A 25365-nucleotide genomic window follows, 5' to 3' on the forward strand; every position below is an offset into this window, starting at 1 on the left:
GCATGGTCTGATATAGATATTACTTCTACAGTATATTGATTTTCACTAGAGACTCCAAGAGTTCAATCAACATGTAATCCAATCGTGAATACGTTCTATGCACCTCAAAGAAGAAGGTATAGTCTCTTTCTTTTGGATGCTTGACTCTCCAAGCATCCATTAACTGGCATTGATGCAACTTTTTTTTTACATTCTTGAGACTTATCTCCTCTCCGTGCACACGATGAAGCATCCATTTCCGAGTCCATGCAAAAAATTAAATCTCCTGCCACAATCAAACTACCCCTTTTAACCACTTGCCTACAGGGCACTTATACCCCGTTCGTGCCCAGGCCAATTTTCAGCTTTCAGTGCTGTCACATTTTGAATGACAATTGCGCGGTCATGCAACACTGTACCCATATGACATTTTTATCATTTTTTTGTGACAGATAGAGCTTTATTTTGCTGGTATTTAATCACCTCTGGGTTTTTTATTTTTTCTTAAACAAACCAAAAACCACTGAAAATTTTGAAATAAAAACAAAATGTTTTTTCTTAGTTTTTGTTATAGAATTTTGTAAATAAGTGATTTTTCTCCTTCACTGATGTGTGCTAATGAGGCTGCAGTGATGGGCACTGATAGGCTACACTGATGGATACTGATAGGTGGCACTGATGGGCATTGACAGGCATCACTGATGGACACTGAAAGGCAGCACTGATAGGTGGCACTGACAGGCAGTACTGACGGGCACTGATGCACACTGATAGGCGTCACTGACTGGCATTCATAGGTGCCGCTGTCACTGATGGGTGACACTGAAAGGCAGCTCAGATGGGCACTGATATGTGGCATTGATGTGCACTGGTAGGCACTGATGGGAACTGGCAGGTGGCATGGATGAGCACTGACAGCTGGCACTGATAGGTGGCACTGCTGGGGCTACACAGATCATCATTGCATATATCCCAAGGAATGCCGATTACCAGCTCTGCTCTCCTCTCGAGCTGTCAGCGTGACAGCTCGTGAGGAGAGAAATGCAGATAACCGGCATTTCCCTATTTACATGTGATCAGCTGTGATTGGACACAGTTGATCACATGACCGAGCCGACATCTTCGGCTCTTTCCGTTGATCGGTGATCCGCTGTGTCCGAGGGACACAGCGCACTGCCGATTGCCATGCTGCACGCTCCCAGATCCGCGCATGCGCAGTTAGAATGGGACGACGTCATATGACATCCTCCCAGAACGAGAGAACCGCCTTGCGCCCGTCATTACACTATATGGCAGGTGGGAGGCGGTTAAAGTCTGTAAGTTTTCTCAATATGCCTTCCATATATACCATCATATTTTTATTAGTGCAGTAAATATTTGCTAAGGTACACTCCCTTCCCTGCAGGTTTCAGCCATCTGGATCTACTAAACTTTCCTCCAACATGAATTTTATATTTTTCCCAAATCCTATCACCACTCCCTTTGCCTGTTTTATGGGAGAATCTGCATAATACCAGATTGGCAGATATTTAGAGTATAATTTAACATTTGAATCTTGGGATATAAGCGTCTCCTGAAGAAACACCACTTCAATAGAGCTTTGATGTATTTCTCTTAATACCTTTTGCCTATTTGTTGGAGTGTTCAATCCTTTTACATTAACTGTATTCATTCCTCTCATTTTGTCTATTCTCCTCTATATTCTCTTTACTGGGGTACAGATAAGCACAATCCAGAGCAGGAAGACCTTCCCCAGATCCCTGTTTAACAGGCTGCCCTGGAGGGCAGAGGAAGGATCAAGGGTTTAACAGACCACAGTCTTGCCAAAAAAGGACCTCTAAGCTATCACAGGGAGTGATGAAGGCAATAAAAGTTGAATGAAAGAAAAAAAAAATGTAAATAAAAAAGCAAAAACAAAAAAATGTAAAGCACTACACATGTGAGTGAGAGCAATTATTCTAGCATCAGAGCTTATGTTTAACTCTAAACTGATAATCTGTAAAGGCTTCTAAAGGATCACTTATAAATAATTATAGGTATCAGAGTTTGTTGCCATTTCACAGGTGTGCATAATTTTAAATCTTGACATATTAGGTATCTATTTACTTGACAGACACCTTTTATTTTGTATTTGTGTATACTAACATTTTTGTAAGTGTATTCTTTGCTGAAGATTTGCTGCGCAAATTTTGTGTGACATAAAAAATTGCAACAACCACCATTTTCAAGGCCCCTGCTTTCAGAAAATATAGAACGATTGGGAGTTGTATTTTTCTAGCAAAAAATGCTGATTTTAACATGTATGTGAGAAATGTCAAAATTGTCCCCAGAAAGTGGTTAAAAAAACCTAATAATGTTTGTGAATTTACTTTCGTAAACAAAATATTTCACTTTCAATATACTGCTTTCACTTGTAAAGCAAATGGCAAATAATGCATAGTAATTAAAATACCCTTTAGTGAGGTATACAACAATGCACGGGTACGTCGCTGGTTGTCAAGTGGTGAAGACGAAATCCAAGAAATAGGAAATTAGTCCCTTGTGTACTGTTCTCGTATTGCAAGGGTTAACTCATAATTCTTTTATGTCAGATATAGCAGCATGGAGGAGCCCATGGTAGCCAAGGATCAGGAAGTAAAACTGCTAGACCAGAGGTTTCAAACTCAATTTCATCACAGGCCGCATCAGCGTTATTGTAGCTCTCAAAAGGACCGCTTGTATCTGTAAGCAATGTATCTACTCTTTGTTGTATAAAATAATTGCTTCTGCATTCGATTGTTATTGGTTTTAGTAATGGTCTCAGCATTCAGCAGAATCTTGTAGCTGACTCCAGTAGTAGTAGTAGTAGTTGAGACCAGAAGGTCCAGCGGAGTGCAAGAAGCATAATGATAGCTATGTTAATGGAGATGAATAAAATAATATGTTCAGGAGGTGGTATGCACTTGTTGGACTTGGTGTTTTAAGTGGAGGATATTGCATGCAAAGACATTTTTAATGTTAATGCCTTCTCTCAAGTATTGGATTGCCTTTTTTTCTTGCATGACTGTCCCCGAGTGCAAAAATAGCTCAAGAAGAACATTGTTTAATGTGCAAAACGTAAGAAGACTCAACCGATTCCTCAACAAACATGTGAACCCACAATGATTGGGTGGAAATTACAACAGACATAACATGTTAACACAGGTAGAAACTACCTCATAACCCACGGTAGAAGGGTTCCATAGCTGAGGTGAACAGAGTGGAAGGTGTACCTTGGGCTATAAAGTCCCCTTCACCTTACCCTGAGACTGGAGTTATGTTTGTAGAATATGTGGCATAAATAGTTGGACCTGCCAGTGTGCTGTATTGGCTTTGTGTCATTTCTTTCGACAGTAATTGCAGAATCTGCATGTATGTGGGATGGGGATTGTATGGCTGAGTATTGTATGATGTTCTAGATGACTGGGCAGTGCAGCTTGAGTATTCAGATATCACTGTGCTGCTTGCATGAGATCAAGCTTCAAGTGAGCTGAGAAACCCTGTCATGTTGATTTCTTTTTTTCCCCTCTTTCTCATGGAGGTTTCTCCCTCATTTCTCCAATAACTGATAGGAATTCTGCTGATGTTGTATTAGTGTGTTTCTTCTTTTGCTTCTTGTAATGTAACAAAAGAGGTGGCTGATACATTTGTAACATGTTACAAAAAAGGTGAACTTATCCCTTAACCGCTTGCTCTCCGCCCTATAGCAAAAGTACTGCTACAGGGCTGTGCAAAATCATGGATATATACACGATTTGCATTCCAGGTAGGGGGCACGTGTGTGCTGCTATTGTCGGCTACAGATGTCAATAACTGTGTCCCGGCCGGTGATCATGGGGGAAAGCGGGTCTCTCTCCTATCAGCATGGACATGCTGTTTTGTATCTCTCTGCACAGCAAAGAGAGATGCAAAACTGCATGTCTCCCTAGTAAAACACAGCAAAACACAGGCAGCACACAGTTAACCCTTTGAGTGTCCCAAATGTTAACCCCCTCCTGCCCAGTGTCATTAGTACAGTGTCAGTGCTTTTTATTAGCACTGATCACTGTATTAGTGTCACTGGGGATGTCAGTGGCAGTTCTTTCTCACCCAGTGTCAGAATGCCCGTCGCAGTCCCTCTATAAGTCGCTGATCGCCGCCATTACTGGTATTAAAAAAATTTTTTTTACACGTATTAGTATTTTTTTTGTTTAGCAAAGACATGTAGCAGAATACCTTTTGGCCTAAATTTATAAAGAAATTTGATTTTTTTTAAATCAATATGTTTTATAGCAAAAAGTCAAAAATATTGTTTTGTTTTTCAAAATTGTCAGTCTTTTTTTTTCATAGCGCAAAAAACACAGAGGTGATCAAATACCACTGAAAGAAAGCTCCATTTGTGGGGGAAAATAAATTTCATTTATGTACAGCGTTGCATGACCATGCAATTGTCAGTCAAAATAACGCAGCGCCGTATTGTAAAAAAGACGGTCAGGAAGGGGGGGTAAATCCTCTGGAGGACAAGTGGTTAAGTAAAGAGTCCTATGGTGCCCCGCAGTAACCAGATTAAAAGCCACACTGGAAATAAAAGTCAGAAAATAAATATTCCAACTGTGGCTCTGCAGTAAAAACACAGCATTTTCTAAGCTCACCGTACACCTGTGAAGCTTTGTTACAAAATGTTTTTGGAACAGTATTTCTCGAATAAATTAATTTCTAACTTCGGTTTTCATTTGTGAAAAATCATACATGTTGAAATGAAACCTGTTTAATATGTCTGGGATTCTATTCAAGCAGTGAGTCTGGATTAAATCGTAAGGGCTTTCAAACAAATCTAGTTGACTCAACGATGGCAATGATTTTTATATGAATGTCCACATGAAAATCTAACCTTGTATGGCCAGCTTAATAGCTTTTCTTTTTGTCTGTATTATGTCTCTTTTCCTGGCTCATCCTTATACTGCAACTGTTTTTGGTCATTAAAGCTTTTCCCCCTTCTAGTTAGAGCTTAACGTGGAAGACAAACCTAAAACTAACTATTCTTAAAAAGGTTTCCTCCACCCTCCTTCTACCTATCCTGCATTCCTTGTGTAAAAAAGATCTGTTTACTTACTGGGTTTTAAACTGGTCCATTCACATGATCCTGCAGCTTTGGCTCCAATGGCTGTGAAGTTTGGGAGCCTTTACGTCACTCTTATGTTCCCATGGCCCAGCCATTGTTGGTGTTCCCTCCTCTACCCAGCAGCAGCCGCTCACTGATACAGGGAAGCTGGAGCTACAGGATCACATGACTGGACCGGCATCACAGGTGGCCTTTTAGCCCCACTGTTCTTGCTGTGTGATGAGAAGTAAATGGGAAATATCTTGTGATCACATGTAATGGTCTCTCTAAAAAGGGATTTTTGGCTAATTATAAGAATGCAATACAAAGAGAGTTATCTGCATTTTTGTGCTAGAACATTACCCCCTAACATTACATGTCTTTTTAAGCAGAGGCCCTAGAGTATAAAACAGTGGGTGTTGCAATTTTTTATATCATACATTATTTGCTCAGCGGTTTTTCAATAGCAAATTTTTGGAAAAAATACACTTTAATGAATTTTAATGAATGCATTGCAATATCGTTTTTTGGTAAAATATAAAGGATGTTGTTACCAGAGTAAAAAGAAGCAGGTCACACTTTAAAATTGCGCATGTCTGTGGAATGGTGACAAACTATGGTACATTATATTATCCATAGGCGACTTTTTAAAATCCTTTAGATGCGATCGGTTTAAAAGTTACACAGGAGGTCTGGCCCTAGAATTATTGCTCTCACTCTGATGTTCGCGGTGCAACCTCACGTGTGGAGTGATTTCCATTTACATATGCGTGCGGGACCAACGTTTGCCTTCGCTTGTGAGTATGGGGGGGGGGGGGGGGAAGGAGGGGAGGGGGGCAGGGGTGCTTTACATTTTTAAATTTTATTATTTCTACCTTGTACCATAATTTTTTTTTTAAAATCAGTTTTATTGCTATCACAAAGGATGAGGCAACAGCTTGTAAACAAACCGAAACTGTGATTACGATTTCTGACATCACACAGTGGGAGGAACAACATCAGTTCCTCTTACTGTGTGCAGGGAAGCTGATGCCGCTGCCGGTCACATCCTTACTGGGTTCCCGGTCGCTCAGGAGAGCCTGGTAAATATGGCAGCGGTGGTGGGAGGGAGCCTTCTTGGCTGGCAGAACACAATGATTGGTGCAAATAGCTATAGCGGCCCGGCAGTAATCGTATGCTAAAAATCTGATGGGCTGGTTGTACCCAAGTTGATCAATGGATCAACCTGGGTACAATCAGCCTGCCTATACCCTGCTGAACCGGCCAAATTTCGATCCATATATGACTGGCTTAAGTCCGTACACTATATAGTTGATGGCAAATCTATAGAACGTACTATTCAGTTTTAATGGGTGTGGCCTTTTCTTTCATTTCCAGAAAAGAACAAGTATGTGAAGAATGCATAGCACAGCAGATACACTCAACCCCCTAATGATTTGTGCTCACAAATACTTTATCCTCGTTGCAACATTAGGTTTTAATAAAATATTTCAATGCAGTTAACACATCAGATAAAAACACATAAAAAAACAAAACAAATGGAACAAAATATTGTTGTGATGGTTTTCACTTGCAGTATCTGTCCGCTTTTAGCTTTGATCTCCTGTAAAATTGCAAAAAAAAAAAAAAAGTTTTGTAGCAGTTTTACTGTGATTTAATAATATAAATAATAAGACCCACATACATATCAGAACTAAAAAAAAATGTGTGTATGAGAAATCTCTGCTTATGTTCATGCAATACCTCAACTGTGAATGATAAACTATCTGTATTGCTCTTACCAGCTGCCATTTTCACTGACAGTAAATGACGAAGGATAATTTTGGTAAAATAGCAGAAGCTCACACAGCATAGCCAGTTCGGTGACTTCCCTGCATGCTAAAATGCAGTTGTGCCGGGACATGACCCAGCCTGTGACTGCATAATAAAAGTGTGTGTTATCCATGTGCTCTCTACTCCTGAATGTTATACATCATTAGAATGACATACTGTGCCATGCAAAAAAGCCTTGACTACCTAAAGCTGCCCATAGATGGAACAGAAGGAATCGGACAAATTTTGTTCCATGTATGGGCAGCACTGTGGTTGTACAGAAGTCAATCTACTGTCTGATCGACTTCTGTACAACTGCCCTGCTGGAAAATGTCCTCTTCATCAGCCCTGCAGGCTACAGCTCCCAAATACAGTATGTATTACATAAATGGGAGTGGTTTTGCCTGACACAGAATTTGTATTTTTATCCTGATATTTGCACAGCTTTGCCAGTACTGTTTAGCAGGGCAGACTTTGCAACAGCTATTTAACAGGTACAGGTCTTGTCTCTCCTCCAACCTGTGACAGGACAGTTAAAGAAGAATGATCTTTGCACTGCAGCACAACTGATTGGCTATTCCTGCTGCATCTGGCTCTTCCAGTCTGAGCTCTGCTTTACAGGAACTGAAACCAGTTCATATTCAGGTACAGACAGACACAATATTGAGCTGAATTAATATTCTTTTAAATCTGTCAGGAGTTGAGCTTTTAAGCAGACCTTTACCCAAAAATGAAACTAATACCCATCCTCTCCCCCCCGTCCAGAATTTTACATAATATATATTTTAGTTTTCTTTTATTGTGGGAGGGAGTATATTTTTTTGTGGAACTTGCTTTCCTTCACTTATCTATGCTTAGGCAAGAAAGATGTTTGTATGACCCATCCCCCCAGCATTCCCTTTCCAGCCCACAGTCTCCTGGGACTGCAGGATCAGTTTCCCTGTACTTCCAAGTCTTACGCATGCGCAGTGGGGTGTCGGAATCCATAGGCCCTGGGAAGAATTAGCTTTGGAGAAGAGAGCTGGACTCCATGGGCTGGTATCTGTTTCTTAAAAGTCAGCAGAAATAAAAATCAGAAGCTACTGTAGCTGCTAAGTACCGTATTTTTCGCTCCATAAGACACACTTTTTTCCCCCAAAAAAGGGGGAAAAATATCAGTGCGTCTTATGGAGCGAATGTAAAGCGGCTGGTCCGGTATTTCTGCCGCCACCATGTCAGAATATCGGGCCAGCCGCTCAGCTCTTCTCTCCTGCAGGACCTTACCTGTTCCTCGCTCCAGCTCTGCAGTCTTCCCGTAGTGGCTTCTGTGACAGCCGGGTGCCTACTGCGCATGCGCGAGAAGCGCTGAGCTTTGTGAATGACACGACAGGTCCCAGAAGGCTCCGGGCCATTCACAGAGTGCAGCGCTTCTCGCGCATGCGCAGTAGGCACCCGGCTGTCACAGAAGCCGCCGCGGGAAGAAGACGGAAGGACAACTCAGCGGAAGTGGGAGCGGGTACCTGTCAAATTCAGGTACCCGTTCCCCCTCCCTCCCCAAAGGTCTGCAGTCTCTGGTCATCCCCTGCACTGTCTGCAGTCTCTGGTCATCTGTACTATGTCCGCAGTCTCTGGTCATCTGTACTATGTCCGCAGTTTCTGGTCATCTGCTGTACTGTGTCCGCAGTCTCTGGTCATCCCCTGTACTGTGTCCGCAGTCTCTGGTCATCCCCTGTACTGTGTCCGCAGTCTCTGGTCATCCCCTGTACTGTGTCCGCAGTCTCTGGTCTTTCCCTGTACTGTGTCCGCAGTCTCTGGTCTTTCCCTGTACTGTGTCCGCAGTCTCTGGTCATCTCCTGTACTGTGTCCGCAGTCTCTGGTCATCTCCTGTACTGTGTCCGCAGTCTCTGGTCATCTCCTGTACTGTGTCCGCAGTCTCTGGTCATCTCCTGTACTGTGTCCGCAGTCTCTGGTCATCCCCTGTGCTGTGTCCGCAGTCTCTGGTCATCCCCTGTGCTGTGTCCGCAGTCTCTGGTCATCCCCTGTGCTGTGTCCGCAGTCTCTGGTCATCCCCTGTACTGTGTCCGCAGTCTCTGGTCATCCCCTGTACTGTGTCCGCAGTCTCTGGTCATCCCCTGTACTGTGTCCGCAGTCCATTGGTTCAGAATATTTTTTTTCTTGTTTTTCTCCTCTAAAACCTAGGCGAGTCTTATGGTCAGGTGGGTCTTATGGAGCGAAAAATACGGTACCTTGCGAAGTAGCTTCTCTCTATGTCAAGAGTAGTGCAGCCAATCTGCATTATGGATTTCATTCCTACTAGCACTGATAACTGAACCAGAGGAAATCAAAGATCAGCTAATTTATGATTCTCCTAAATACCTGCATGTAGAGTTGTCTGGTCTGTGGAGAACCACACAATGAGGAATCTGGGTAATCATGAATTATGTATCGTATTATTCTCTTTATATAGAGAAAATCAAAACAATTCCTGGTGCACCTAATTTTCAAATCAATTCACAGATCACTAATCAATGCAAGGGGAAAAAAAATCCCGAGAGCCAGATCATAAACACAGAGGAGTTTCTGCCTCAATGGATTTTACGGAGAGTATATAAATTCTATTTTCTATCTTGTCCATTCAGGGACATAGATGTTTTTAGAGCCCAACTCTGAACTGCAGTACCTTCACAATTTTCAGTCTAGGTTCACACTGCTGCATATTCATATGTCTTTCAGTGTGCTTTGTAGCACATTTATGATGCGGTTTTCATGCTTCATGTATTGCCAATGACAAGCAAAATCTGCTGTAACATCACTGTTATTATTAGGAGGAAGAAATTTAATTTAAAGCCAAAAAGTGTACCTAAAAAAATGCATTTTTCATGTACTCCCACTGAATTCTACTGGGGAAAAAATGAACTGTGTAGCACATGCATCTCGTCAAAAATTGCACCATGTTACATTAATATGACCAGGAACCTTAGAAAATAATGTGATTTCCATTGTCGTGCATTGCAGTGCAACCTCAGGCACATAACAATCATACTAGTAAATATTCTTCTGCCTCAGAAAAACCTCACTTTCATGCAGGCAAACTTCTAAAAGAGACGCATTATTTAGTTTTTATGGTGAAGGAATTAAAGATCTAGCTGTACTTTCTGGCCACTTCATATACACATGTTGCAGGTCTCATAGACCCCACTGCTACAGTTGCATCTTTGCCCCTCTCTCCTTCAGGACATTTACAAAAAACATTTACTAAAATGGCCCATGCTCTGTTTTGTAAATGGCCTAAAGAAGAAGGGGTGGAGATGTGACCTTAAAAGCTCACGACTATGAAACCTACAGAGTGTACAGCCAGAGCGGTCAGGAAGTACAGCAGGAGCTGGACTTTTCCCACCATTCAAACTAAATGATTTACAGTATCCATGCATGAAAGCAAGGTCCTCCTAAGGATGGAGAATTTTTTCCTGCTTTTAACTTGTGAATGTTACTCACACTAACAGTCCCAAAAAAAACAAGAGAACTCAGGACTGCCTTCAGCTCAAACAACCCCCTGCAGGACTTTAAGCCCACAGCTGGCATCATCCACTGGGTAGAACTGGGAGAATATTGGAAAAGAAGACCAGGTGGCAGCCTTTCATATCTGGGAATCAGTTGTTTGATGCCGAAAAATCACAAACAGCACTCACAGATCAAGCAGTGTGTGCCTTGACAGGAAAGGATGCAACCAGATCCATGAGACCATAAACTTGGATGATGGTTAATCTGAGCCACAGAGAGATGATGGAATGAGAAGCCAGTGCACCCTTACAGGGACTATCTGGGACGACAAAAAGGAAATCAGGCTTTCTCAAAGTGGCTGATAGACTCTTAAAGCCCGAACTACAAAAAAATGGAGGGAAAAATCTAATTTATGAAGTCAAGATACGAGATCCAGGACGAGATAACGATGTCCTAATTTAGTTGAAATAAGAAGCTACCTTTTGATTCAAATGTATTTTTTTTTGTGCTTTCTCCTCAATTCCCGATCCTAACAGTTTGGAAGGAGCTCATAAACTAAAGTTACGAGTGAATTATTAGGAGATACTGTATATATAAGGAAACATTTGGAGACATAATACAGCATCTATTTCATGTACAGTTGACAAAACTTAAAGGAAAAGTCATCTGGATCCACACTAGACAGTACAAAAAAAGTATAAATTAAAACGGTCACGGTCTTCGATATGATTTCCTCTTGGAATCGCAGCTTGGGATACTAATCTATTTAATCAAGTGCATAAATTGTAATGGATAAAAATATATATTTATTGTAAGTTTGTTGAACTCACATTGGGCTCAGTTCACGAAAGGATATTGCACTGTATTTTTCCCAAATATCGCACGCGATACTGAAAATGTCAATTCCCTATCCCTTTATGTACTAATTACCTCAAAAATGTGATAAATACAGCATAAAACAGCGTTAAAGTCAATTCACTAAGGCAAATAAATAAATAAATGCATGTGTTAAATTAGTAGTGGTCCAGGCATGCGATATTTAAGGAATGTTTGAAATTTCAGCTGGTTGTTAAGGAAGTGATGGGTGCCGACTTTTTAACAACCAGCGACTCATCTCCTGTCAGCAGGATTCCATGCAACATTTCTGAACTTAAATTAAAAAGAGCATGGAAGTGTTGAAATGAAAGGGGTGTTTCCTAACAAAGAAGGAGGGAGAAGACTTTGCAGTCTGTTCCTTAGGCTTTTTCTGTTGAGGAAGATGAGTGTTCTTGCCACCATTCCCATTCTTGATAAGGGTATCGAGAGTAGATCCAAAGAGACATTCAGTCAAAGTGTTCTATGCATGTGTATTGACATAAGACCCCATAAGCCAGGAAGCATCCATCAAGCTATACAACTGAGATTTAAAGCTGCAGTCATTTGCTCCATGCATTCCAGAAGGGAGGGAATCCTTTTAAGGGATCTTGACCAGCCAGCCATGGTTTAGCAAAGTAGTCACACCCAGGATGGGGTGAGGAGCAGGACCTGTTAGTAATAACAGCATTCTTAAAAAGTAACTCCAACCTCTTATTGGTTGGACACTTAAACAAAAGTGCATCCTGTACCAGATTGGTAGTGGCTTTTTAAAAGGTAGGACATGCCAGACCCACATTGGGGATAGGCTACGTTTGTACAAAACCCTTTCCAAATGGATACAAGTCTAATAAGCATTTGGGGCAGCATAAATATGTTAGTGTGTTTCCAATCTCTATAAACAAATAATTTTTACTGTGAGTGCAACAGAAAGATCCTTGTAACTTTAGGGGCTTAAAAAAAGACCCAAGACTGGACACAGCATTGATAGAAGCAACAGGCTGACCCTCTAGTTTCAGAGTGATGTGCACCACATCAATAAGAGCCACAATGGTCTCTGTTTAATTCAGAATAAAAAAATTGACAGGATAATCTCATCTGGCAAAAACTGGAGCAGCTCAGAATCTCTGTGTCTAATAGCTCAGAAGTTGCTTAAGGTCATGGGGAGATTAAACAGAATCTGAATGGGGCACATCTATGGCTTCCATGCAGAGCCAGAAAATAAGCGGGTGATTTAGGCCATGACTTCCTTCACAACTGTAGTGAAAACCTCAGCTGAAAGGGCAGAGGAACTAGCTACACTCAATGGAGCTAAAATACTCCAATGGCAGAATAGACTCTAGGAGCAGAAGGCAACATGATTCTGGGCTGCAGACATCGGCACCATCAGTAGGAGAGCTGCAAGCAGCCCCATTAGTAGAGTGTGAGCACCTGTTGCAGCAGGGCTGTTCCCTTCATGTCTAGATTCAGACATGTTGAGGCCACATGTTACTACAAGGCACCCAACAGCCAATATAAATTAGGTAGCTCTCGAGGCTTGGCCTGACCAGTCTACTCAAGGAGTGAGTCTATGGAGAAAAGGACAAACGCTGAGGCAATACCGGCAGATCTTACTCTGGAAAGCGGGCTGTGGCTAACTTGTTTTGAATATGGATACTTGAAAATGCCCTGCATGGAATCCAGAACCTGAAAGTCACTTCAAGGCTATTCCCACAATGCCCAGTCCTGCAAGGTCTTGACACAGCAATCCAAAAGCTATACCAGAGAGCGGTTATTGATGGGTCCAGCTCTAGCAGCAAAGTTGGGTTTGAAGAACAAAAAAAATGGTGCTATAAAATATAGGTTAGAAAAATTGTCCATCCTTCTAGGATACTGGAAAAAAAAAAATCTGAAGCATACTGGTAGTAGGAGAGGTTTCCTGGGCTGACCTGCAGTCTTCTATGTTTGCCAGTGTCCAATCCTTGTGTAGGTAGCAGTAAAACCTTATGAATAAAGACTTCCTGTACACCTCAAGGGATGAGAAAGAAAACGTTTCACCTTTCTAATTATATATAATATAAAACCCACAAAGTAACCAACTTTTCTTTATCTGACAAACACATTGCATCAAACACTGGAAAGAAGAATTCACCTGTCCAGAAGTGTTTCATGAAAGGTTCCCTCTTTCCTAGCTTTCTTAAGATCCCGGTGATCCTCTTTGCTTACTTTAAGTTTACGGTCCTGGAAACTTTGAAATTTCTTGCTGAAAAAATGAATAGCATGAGAATATTATGATTACAACATGAGGTTGATAATGCTGCACAGGACAATCTGAGGTAAATAAAACTTCACACATTGGGTGTTATTTTACTTTCAGCTAAAGCAGACAATCATCAAGGCTTGAGGACAAGTAAAGGTCTCTTTAGAGAACATTTGGTGCATGAACCCTTGTGAGTGATTACTTTTCTGTATGTACAATGTTGATTGCATTGAATACATTTAAAAAGGTGATGTCATATAAAAACAGCATTTCGAGGAGGAAATAAACGCATAATATTTCAAGCTTAATGTCACATAAGCCTGCAAATAATTTGAAAATGGCATCTTCTTATGATAGTGTTTCACAGAAAAAGTAATCAACGGTAATATGCCGGTGTAATGTGCATAGTCGTACAGTGCTAGTCACACATTATTCAGAGCAGATAAGTGACAAGCCCAGTGTGTGACATTATTCATAGAAATGTAAACAGCTTATCTGCCAGTACAATGTAATCATTTGCTCAAAAGGCATTTGAAGGGGTTGTCAATGTACTCCACACTCAACATAAGCATTTATTTAACAAGAGCTGGTGCACTACAGACCATGTATGAAGAAAGAGTTTTTTTTAACTACAGCTTGGTGCTTAGGTACATATTCTTCCTTAGTTACTAAAATAGGCTAATTTTGCATGTTTTTATTTTAATATGACACCAAATATTTAGTGATTATCTTCTTAAATAAAAAAAAAAGGGTGAAAATGAAAATGTCAAGAAGTTAGGGTTTATTTTTATTTTAAAATACGGAGCTGCTACAGACAGTTGTTAGTTAGTGGAAAATCCATCAATATACACTGCAGTGATTTTAACTCACTTTGTTGCAGAGTCCTACCTCATTCTGCTCTGAAGAAAAAGCGGTTTGTTGTCTGCATATTGAAACTGAATGTGAGAGATTTTTTTCATTATTAATCAGGTGATGCACTAGCACTGTTCTAATGAGGAAAATGCACGGTCTACACACTATTCAGAAGTGGAGTATGTCACCAAAATTACATTTTTGTTGCGGTGGATGCCTACAATCTGACTTGTATCTTAGTGTAGACTTCTGGAAAAATCAGTGATCCAATAACACAAGCAGGACATTTCTTCTATTTCTGGGGGTGTTTTGTACATGAATGGTGTATGCAATGCCTCCATGTTGCCATATTGAATTACATTTTACAGAAAATTACAGTAGCTGTGGGTTGAAAAGGAAAGGTAATTTTTAATAATATTCAGTTACAATATGGCTTATGTAGCAACTGTATATGCTATATTATTCTTTTTTTACTTGCTATTTTTCCCCCTTGAAAGTGGAGTTACCCTTTAAAGACTGTTAACTTACAAAAGTGGATATTTACTTTGTTTAGTAAATAAGGTGAAGCTGTGTTCAGTTCACTCATTCAATGATGTCCAAGTAAATATATCTTTCTTCTTGAACTGGATTGGGAAGTTAAGCACAGATTCATCTTATTTATAAAGCTTCTTTTTCTAAAAATCAATCACAGATTGTGTCATGTGCCCATTAAAAAACAGACTACAGTTTTTAAACCTTTAAGTATATATGCTTGAAAGCAATTTATAATGCAACTCTAACAATTTCAATTGCTTGCTGCTCCATATTTTCATAACAGTATTTCATAAAAAAATTGTAAATTCTCCTTCCAGTGGTTATTTGTATATCAGGGGATACAATGAAAAAAATACCAGGCTGTCAATGAAGTTGACCAAGCTTATCCTAAAAGTTTCTAAAAGAAACTGAATAAAAAAAACAAAAACAAAACACCATGATAGACAAGAAACTACCATTTTCAGGACATTCACTGTTAACATTCTTTACATTTAAGTGGTCATTGTGTATTCACATATTTGTAATACGCAATGAGCTTAAAACAAGCCTTCACTGATCTCTGTAGCTGCAGGCATTTTGGAGTAATTAATCCGCACATTTCACATCAAGTGGTTTCTCTCCGCTAGATAAGCTTCTCTGCCCTCCTTCACAAACATTAGTTGAGCAATCTTCCAGCATTCTAATCTCTAATGTAAACACAGAACAGGAGCTGTAGGAGGGGAGTGGTTTGAGCGGAGTTGCTAAATAAAAACCTAAATGACTTCTGGGAAACATTTAATGATGAATTTCTCCACTGTGCCTGTACCGTACCTAATGAGTGGTGAATTGATGGTTTGTTTCAAAGCCCTTCTTAAGAATAACTTGTAAATACTTAAATGTCTGTAAGCTTGGTCACAGGCTCACTTTAAACGGATCACATCCACATACTAAAGAAACACTAAAAGACTACAGACTCCCTTCAAATGTGCATAGTTAATACATGTCACTCCAGAAATGTTATGCAATTCTAATGGAAATCACAGGCAATAGTCATGAAATGGGAGTTATGAATAAGCTGCTCTACTCACACATAATTGAGCTCACATTGTTTTACATTGCCTCTGTCTTCATCAGGAATATCATCTTTCCTTGTTGATTCTCTCTCCGCACAGCATCGGATCTATAATGAGCAGAGAATGTCTGAGCTAAGAAGGAAAAGGTCTGTACAAAAAAGCAGCAACTAGCAGGATAGGGGAAAACTCCTGATTTACAGGTCAAATAGGTTTAAGAGATACACGTGGAGTGACTAATGGTGAGCAGAGAACACAATATGAGGTGAGATAATCATGAAAACTCAGCATATGGGTCTCTAAAGACTAAATGCTAGCAAATTATGCTTGAACTGTCAACAGCCCACTGATGCTGCTTTTGTAGTTGTGGTTAATGCCATTCAGCTGCTGTTATAAACAGTTTGGGATTTTTCCCCATAGATGTCCTGCATAAGGACCCATTCACATGGATGCAATTTAACAATTTAAATTTTTATGCAAATAAAAAGAACAGTATAACAAGGTGAGACTTTAATTCCAGACTGAAGAAACACCTGCCTAACCCGGTCCTCAAGCTATAGGTCTAAAGAAGGCCCCTGACCCATCCAACCCAGCACATTAGTTTTCATGGGGCAAGGGACAGGAACGTTAACTGTCAAGTGTGTTTGCCTGATTAGGAACAGAAAAGAGTAAATATCTGAAGAACCCTGCTCAGCAGGATGTTGATCTGCCAAGGAAGGAGGACCTAACTCTGAGTGAACAGGTCCAACAAAGTCAAGACATACTCTGTCCCCAGTAGAGGATTCGGGCAATATAAGACTAGTGCATTCTTCTGATAATCCAGAGAGACACAGGAACTGTGAGCAATACCTGCCACGAAGAACTTGAAGCACACCTAGGTGTGTGAACCTCTCCTTTCAGTCCACAAATGACTAGTTTGAAAGAACCGACTCCCAAGGCAATGTCTGACAAGCTCAGGATAACCGCTTTTCTAATGAGCATTTTTTGATTTGTAGCAAGCATGAGCAAAAAACACAGAGGGGTAGATTCCAAGAAAAGGATGTCATGGCGATTGCAAAAATTATATTTTATTTCATGGCCATTGAGGGGCACGGGAATACAGATACTACGGGGACATCTACAGACAGTCCAGCTGTGCGCAAATACTTAAATCACTAATAGTCCCAACAAACAAAACTGGGGACTGCCCAGAAGGAGAACTTGAAGTACATGTAGGTGAACCTCTCCTTTCAGTCCATAGATGACCGCTTGAGAAGAACCGGCTCCTAAGACAATGTTTGCAATGGAAAAGTGGGGTTGAGACTCAGCTGTCTGAGAGGCTCGAAGAGTCTGGGGACACATACTGAAAAAGTAGAAGGATGCTATTCATCAGGAGTATGCTCTGGCCTCTTGTGGTATTCATGATCACAGTATCAAGTGTAGGATCAAAGAGAAGCATTGGATGCTGTTTATAAGTGGCATCAGAACTCCAGAGTGCTCTGCTCATGTGTATGCGACCCACACACAAAGTTTAGATGCTTGCAACTGAAGTGTAATGCTCCAGACATATGAATCACAAGCTCAATAAAAAGGGGATCTAGACTGGCAGAAAAGAGATACTTTGAGGGATTTAACCCATACTGTCAGTTAGAATTAATGTCACTATCAACACAACATGGTAATCACAGACACTGAGGAGGGAGCGGAGGTGGGCCGAGCCCCATTCTGTGTGTCTTATGCATCCCTGAGCCGCGCATGTGCAGTGAGAATGGTAGGACGTCATATGACGTCCTATCAGAACGAGAGAACCACCTTGCGCCCGTCATTGTACTATAGGGCGGGCGGAAGGTGGTTAAAGTGTGAGGCAATGTCTCAAGCACTCACAAACTCTGACAGCTGAAGCCAATCAGGGTTGGGTGGCCAAAAACGACCAGGTCACTTTAGGTGGGCAAAAGGAACAGACTGGAGACAGGAATTCCATGTGATGCTTCACAAAGTAGGAGCAGCAGCAGGATTGTGTTTTCTCTACTTTGAATGGCAGGAAAGACTGGAGTGTGCACATGCCATGCTCACCCCATTAGATGATGTTTTGTTCAGTCCCTCAGCGTTAACCTTTACCACAGTGAAAACAGTTGTAGCTGGAATCTGAAAGACACCCAGTGATTCAACACCAAGGTAGCTCCTGGTGCTTTTGCCCAAAAGATCTTACTCAAAAAGTGAGTCTTCAAAGACAGGGATAAGCACTGAGCCTATGCCATGGCTCTGTACCTGAAAAGTGCTTTGCGGCTAACTATTACTATTCTACACAGTGTCTAAAAGCAGAGACCTGGAGGTCTGTTGCATGTCTAGTCCAGTGGAGTAGGGGTAATTAACCACTTAAGAGCCACCCCCATAGCAGATATACTGCTACAGGGAAGCTCTGCTGCGCAAAATCACATAAAAATACATGATGTAGCATTTCCCGGTAGGGAGCGCACATGCCACTCTACCCGCGTCACTATTGGCTGCTGGATATGTCAATCACAGGGTCCTGGCCGTGACTCGGTGATCGTCGGCAGGGCTGAGAGGGGAGAGATCTGTGTGTAAACACAGATCTCTCTCCTGTCAGCATGGACATGCTGCTTTGTATCTCTCTGCACAGCAGAGAGATACAAAGCAGCATGTCTTCCAAGTAAAACACAACACAGCACACAGAAGTAAAACACACACAGCACACTGTTAACCCTTTGATCTCCCCAGATGTTAACCCTTATCTGCCCAGTGTTATTAGTACAGTGTCAGTGCTTTTTATTAGCACTGATCACGGTATTAGTGTCACTGGAAATGTCAGTGGTCAATTCCCACCCAGTGTCAGAATGCCCGCCGCAGTCCCACCATTGCTGATTCCCGCCATTAATGGTATAAAAAAAAAAAAAAAAACATTATATATACTGCCATTTGTAAACACTAAGTTTCACGTAAACCAATTAATATACATTTATTGGGATTTGTTTTTAGGAGAGACATGTAGCAGAATACATTTTGTCCTAAATTTATGAAATTTTATTTTTAAAATTTTTTTTATTGAATATGTTTTATAGCAAAAGTAAAAAATATTGTTTTTTTTTTCAAAATAGTTTTTTTTTGTTTATAGTTCAAAAAAATAAAAATGCAGAGATGATCAAATACCACCAAAAGAAAGCTCTACTTATGGGAAAGAAAAAAAAAAGACATAAATTTCACTTGGGTGCAGCATTGCATGACCGTGCAATTATCAGTTAAAAGTAATGCAGTGCCGTATTGCAAAAAATGGTCAGGAAGGGGGGTAAATCTTCTGGAAGGCAAGTGGTTAATAGAAAAATTCAAGAGAAAACATTAAAATGAAGATAAAAATGCTAGCAAAACTGAAGAAAAAATGCCAATCCAAGTGCCCTAAGACACTAGAAAAAAACATTAGGCATGCAAGGTAAAAGGAGCGGTTATCCTGAGACAGGCCTACAATTTTTTTTTTGTTTTGTAAACCCCTGTAGTTGATAGTATAACCCAACAGTATCTGACTTTCTGTGCCCCTCAGTGATTGAAAAAAAAGTACTTTTTACTACTTTCTATATTAAAAAAAAAAAAAAAAAAAAAAAATCGCTTTAAAAGGTTCAGCAATAAATTAGAATTGTACTGCTCTCCACAGTTCAACATTGCCAGCTCTCCTGCTGCCATGAAGGAATATGAAAATGTGATAAAAAAACTTACCTTTATCATTTCTCCGTCACCAGCAACCTTGCTTTGTGCTACCAAGTCCCCTTCTTCATTACAGCCAACAAAACAGCTGTTTGAAGCCAGCAAAGCCATTTTCCCCTGAAAATAATTGCATATTGTTCTATTACATTCAGTATTGAAGTAATATGCTTCATACTTAGTAGTGATGTTTCATCACCTAAAGCACAAACTCATTTACAGAGGAAGTTGGTTTAACAGTGTTTTCTATATAGTAACCATTTTTCACTACAAAGGAAGGTTTACATTGAGTTACAATAGGGAAAAATAACTGAAGCGATTCTTTCAATTCTGATTCATAAAGGTCTAGTCAGAATGGAAAACCTAAGATTCAAAGGATCAATTCTATCAATTTCTCCATCTTAAGCTGGCCATACATTATACAATTTTCTTGTTCAATTTCCTTTAGATTTACCTTCAACTATGTAGTGCAAGGGCCTGTCTGATTGCATACAAATTGAAAAGATTCAGGTTTGACCTGGCTTTGGTAAATCTAAAGGAAAATTGTACAAGGAAGTTGTATAATGTATGGCCAGCCTTAGCGAGGTCAGGACCCCATACCTTGTACTTTGGGAGCTTGAAGAGAAGATTATCTACCATTACAACGGCTGAGACAGGCTGAATTTCTGTTGTCACCAGCCTGATATTCTTATTTTCATATGGAGAATACAGTATATGCTTGAGGACAAATAAAAATAAATAAATGCTGTATTATCTGCTTTTGAACAGATTTTTTTTAAACACTGTTTACTGCTTGAGACTTTCAAATAACAGGGAAGATAGCTTACAAAGCGCACAATGAAATATGCAGAAATGGGTATTTCTCATTGCAAGAAAAGTCTAAATCAATAAACAGATAAACTCTCTCCTTTATATTGCTATAAGACAATTGTAAGCTGCCAGCCAAAAAAGGTAAAACATGGGCATCCTACAGACAGATCTTAATAGAAAATGTGTTCTTCATTCATTGACAGTTATAGTGTGCGTTCAATTACACCAAACGTCCCAGACCTCTATGTTCGGATATGACTTTTTATAGGTAGGATTTGGATGATAGCATTAATCCAGTGAGAGATCAAGGGGGGAGAGGCCTGCATCCATTTACGTGCGATCTGCTTTTGTGCCAAAAATAAGATTTCTTCAGAAATGCCTTGACATATCTGGGCCATAGTTCCTCAGAGAGCAGTCCAAGTAGACAAAATTCAGGAATAAGTGGAAAAAAAGTCAAAAGAACAATAGAAAGCAGGTCCACATATTGGAGTGCCAATTCAATCTATGCATCCCCCCGATACAATCTCCATGAAACACGTTACAATGCATGTCTACATTTGTTTTTAATGAGCAATGCTCTGCACATCATAAATCAACACAAAAAACATACTGTAGGTGTGAATATTCCCTGAAAGGTATGATGTGCTCAGAACAACTTAAAGTGGTGGTAAAGGCTCAAGGTTTTTTACCTTTATGCATGAAGATAAAAAAACCCTCGTGCAGCATTCCCCCCCAATACTCATCTGAGCCCCATAGCGATCCAGTGATGTGCACGAGAGCCAGGGACTCTCCCTCCTCATTGGCTGAGACAGCAGCCAATGGCTCCCGCTGCTGGCAATCACAGCCAGTGAGCCAATGAGGAGAGATAGGGGGTGGGGCTGAACCACGGCTCCGTGTGTGATTGGAAACAGAGCAGCAGCTCAGGAGCATGCCTTCTTGGGTGCCCCCATAGCAACGGTTTCCTCTGGGAGCACCCAACAGGAGGGTGGGGCCAGGAGCGCCAGTGGGGGACCCGAGAAAAGGAGGATCTGGGCTGCTCTGTGCAAAACCACTGCAAACAGCAGGTAAGTATAAAGTTTTTTTTTTTTAAACTGAGCCTCTAGTATCACTTTAAATACGGCTGTACCTGTTAAGGATGTAAAGGAGTGAATGTTTACTGTACCTCTCCCATTGCTTGAACCACCAAACACTGATTTAGTGAGAAAGAATTCCCACTTGTAGCTTACAAAACCAACACTTCAGGGAGTATCGATCCCCTGTACCCCTTACTTTTACAGGTTCTTCTTTCTGACCTCTGCATCAGTACAAGACACTGTGGTGACTTAATGGCATTGTACACATTCAAGTGTTTTTGTTGTTTTAACTCGGTATTCTGTGTGGTTTTAGCCCTGGTTCACACTGATGCAGGGCAGAATTTGCAGCGTTTTCATTGCGAATTCTGCATCGCATCAGAATTGCACCCCATTCATGCGAACCGCTGTGGGTGTGTATGTTAACAACCCCCCCCAGAAAGCGGTCCGCAAAACGCCGTGTGATGTGCACAATCGAATCGCATAGGTGTGAACACCCATGTGATTCGATTCTAGTGCAGACCAAAAAAAGGGTCCTGCACGTTTTCTGTGGGGTGCGATTAGAGCCATACAAGATGTATGGCTCCAATCACACCGCACACAAATCGCATGTGATTTGCACAGGAATGCGGTACAGTTCCTGTGCGAATCACATACGATATACCGCACCGCATATATGTGAACCAAGGCTTAATCTCCGTTTTGCTTGTGTGCCTTACCTTGTAATGATGGGCTCATATGTCGAGGCTGCAGTTTGTAGTGTCATAACTGATTAATTCCCTTATGTCCATGTATTAATCCAGCAGGCTTATCCTAGAGACAGGTAACTGCATGTTCTGGGTCATTCAGTGGCCAGTGCATGCTTTGTGATTTCCCATGTGTTGTATCACAAATGTGGGACTGCTACTGTGATGAGAACACACGTCTTCAAGCATAGTAAACTCTGTTGATTAATCTGCCTGGGATACATAGTTTCTTCACATGTGTTTTGTAAAATTTTTTTTGCAGTTTCCGTACCACACAGGACTACATGCAGAGGTCATGCATTAGGCTGCATGCACACTAGGCATTTTAATAACGCTAGTAATGTTAGCTGTGTAAAGTCACGTTAAAAACTTGAATTTTTCAGCATTTTTTCATTTGCGTTTAGCTGTGTTTTTCAGCTTTTTTTATTGCTCAAAAAAACATCCAAAAATGCCAGTTTACCGCGCTTTACCGTGCTTTTCAGTGTTAGAGCGTTTTTACAGCTAAAGAACTCCTCTAGAAACCTACTAGTTCTGGGGTTTTTTCCACCCAAAAAAATCCCCTGCCAAAAAAAGTTGATTACAGTCTATGTGTGTATGGACACATAGGATAACATGCTGGGGAGTATACTGGCTGCAGAAAAAAAAACAAAAAAAAAAAACACCAAAAGCCAAAAACAGCAGCTGTAAAAACGTCCAGTGTGCATGAGGACTTAACCTGTGCAGTGTCATGTCTCATGTTTCAATACAAACAGAAATTTCTGATACAGGAATGTGAATAGTTTCACTACTATAACCTGTGCATCCAGGGCAACAAACGACACTGTGAAATTACATGATCAATGCACATCTTATGCAGGCGATAAACACAAGGTGAAGGTATTTATTGCCTTTAAAGCGATACTAAAAAGGTTAATTTTTTTTTTGTAAAATAACAAACATGTCTGTACTTACCTGCTGTGTGCAGTGGTTTTGCACAGAGCAGCCTGAATCGTCCTCTTCTCAGGTCCCCCGCAAGCTCTCCTGGCTCCTCCTTTCTGTCGGGTGCCCCCATAAACAGCAGCTTGCTAGGGGGGCACCCACCGCTGTGTCCCCATTCACACATGGTGCCGTGACTTGGCCCTGCCCCCTCTCTCTCATCATTGGCTTACTGGCTGTGATTGACAGCAGCGGGATCAAATGGCTCCCGCTTGCTGTCTCAGCCAATGAGGAGGCAGAGACCCAGGACAGCAGAGGTTGTCATGCACATCGCTAGATCTCGATGCAGCTCAGGTACAGTGAAGGAAATAAGTATTTGATCCCCTTCACAAAACATGACTTAGTACTTGGTGGCAAATCCCTTGTTGGCAATCACAGAGGTCAGACGTTTCCTGTAGTTGGCCACCAGGTTTGCACACATCTCAGGAGGGACTTTGGCCCACTCCTCTTGGCAGATCCTCTCCAAGTCATTAAGGTTTGGTGGCTGACATTTGGCAACTCGAACTTTCAGCTCCCTCCACAGATTTTCAATTGGATTAAGGTCTGGAGTCTGGCTAGGCCACTCCAGGACCTTAATGTGCTTCTTCTTGAGCCACTCCTTTGTTGCCTCGGCCGTGTGTTTTGGGTCATTGTCATGCTGGAACACCCATCCACGACCTATTTTTCCCTGGCTGAGGGAAGAAGGTTCTCCCCCAGGATTTGACGCTACATTGCCCCGTCCACCGTCCCTTTGATGCGGTGCAGTTGTCCTGTCCCCTAAGCAGAAAAACACCCCCAAAGCAGAATGTTTCCACCACGTTTGACAGTTGGGATGGTGTTCTTGGGGTCATAGGCAGCATTCCTCCTTCTCCAAACACGTCGAGTTGAGTTGATACCAAAGAGCTCGATTTTGGTCTCATCTGACCACAACACTTTCAACCAGTCCTCCTCTGCATCATTCAGATGTTCAGTGGAAAACTTCAGATGGGCCTGGACATTTGCTTTCTTGAGCAGAGGGACCTTGCAGGCACTGCAGGATTTCAATCCTTGTCAGCATAGTGTTACCAATTGTTTTCTTGGCGACTGTGGACCCAGCTGCCTGGAGATCATTAACAAGATCCTCACGTGTAGTTCTCGGATGATTCCTCATTGTTCTCATGATCATTGACACTCCACAAGGTGAGATCTTGCATGGTACACCAGACCTAGGAAAACTGACAGTTGTTTTGTGTTTCTTCCATTTGCAAATGATTGCACCAACTGTAGTCACCTTCTCACCAAGCTGCTTGGCGATAGTGTGGTAGCCCAGTCCAGCCTTGTGTAGGTCTACAATCTTGTCCCTGACATCCTTGGACAGCTCTTTGATCTTTGCCATGGTGGAGAATCTGATTGTTTGACTGCTCCTGTGGACAGGTGTCTTTTATATAGGTAACAAAATGAGATTAGCAGCACTCCCTTTAAGAGACTGCTTCTAATCTCAGCTTGTTACCTGTATGAAAGACACCTGGTAGCCAGAAATTCTGCTGAATGATAGGGGATCAAATACTTATTTGCCTCATGAACATGCAAATCAGTGCATAATTTGTTAGACATGCATGTTTGAATTTTTTGTTGCTATTCTGTCTCTCGGTGTTACAATACACCTACAATTCAATTTTTAGACTGATCATTTCTTTATGAGTGGGCAAACATTCAAAATCAGCAGGGGATCAAATACTTATTTCCTTCACTGTAAGTAGTGAGGGGGCTGGGGGCATTGCTGCGCACAGGTTTTTTCACCTTCATGCATAGAATGCATGAAAGTAAAAAACCTTGAGCCTTTACAACTGCTTTAAGATTCAGCAGGAGAAACCAATAAGCACAGTGGGGGGCAAAGGAGACTGACACACCTGCAAATGGTCTTGGAGATTTAAAGTGGTTGTAAACCCTTACATATACTTCGTAAATAATTGGCCTAAGGTGATACACAGTGAGGAAACAAATCCTCCTACATAAGTTGTACACAGGGGCGGACTGACAACTCATGGGGCCCCTGGGCAATAGGGGATCATGGGGCCCCTGTGTCCTTGCCCAAACTCAAAAAAGCCTATGAAAAAGGTACCAGGGGCATCTCATGGGGCCCCCTACTGACCCCGGGGCAGTGTTTCCAAATGGTCAGTCCACCCCTGGTTGTACATGTTTATCTATAGCCTTCTGTACC

General features: G+C 41.3%; 1 protein-coding gene across 3 annotated transcripts in view; it reads right to left on the reverse strand.

Moving 5' to 3' along the window:
• Positions 1 to 6529: 6529 nt before the first annotated feature.
• FRG1 (FSHD region gene 1) overlaps positions 6530 to 25365 on the reverse strand; it is a 39319-nt gene continuing 20483 nt past the window's right edge. For 2 of the 3 annotated variants that reach the window (XM_089669570.1, XM_089669571.1), the window contains exons 7-10: positions 19601 to 19705; positions 15914 to 16005; positions 13353 to 13463; positions 6530 to 6680 (exon numbers count right to left, since the gene is read on the reverse strand). In XM_089669570.1, the coding sequence (XP_089525696.1) occupies positions 6644 to 6680; positions 13353 to 13463; positions 15914 to 16005; positions 19601 to 19705 (345 nt within the window). In that variant the 3' untranslated portion in view covers positions 6530 to 6643. The remainder of the gene's footprint in view (positions 6681 to 13352; positions 13464 to 15913; positions 16006 to 19600; positions 19706 to 25365) is intronic. The other variant, XR_016311627.1, reaches the window with a different exon arrangement.

The sequence above is a fragment of the Staurois parvus genome, unplaced genomic scaffold (genome assembly GCF_062004578.1).
Source record: "Staurois parvus isolate SC_StPar_1 unplaced genomic scaffold, SC_StPar_1.0 ptg000080l, whole genome shotgun sequence".
Taxonomy (NCBI): domain Eukaryota; kingdom Metazoa; phylum Chordata; class Amphibia; order Anura; family Ranidae; genus Staurois; species Staurois parvus.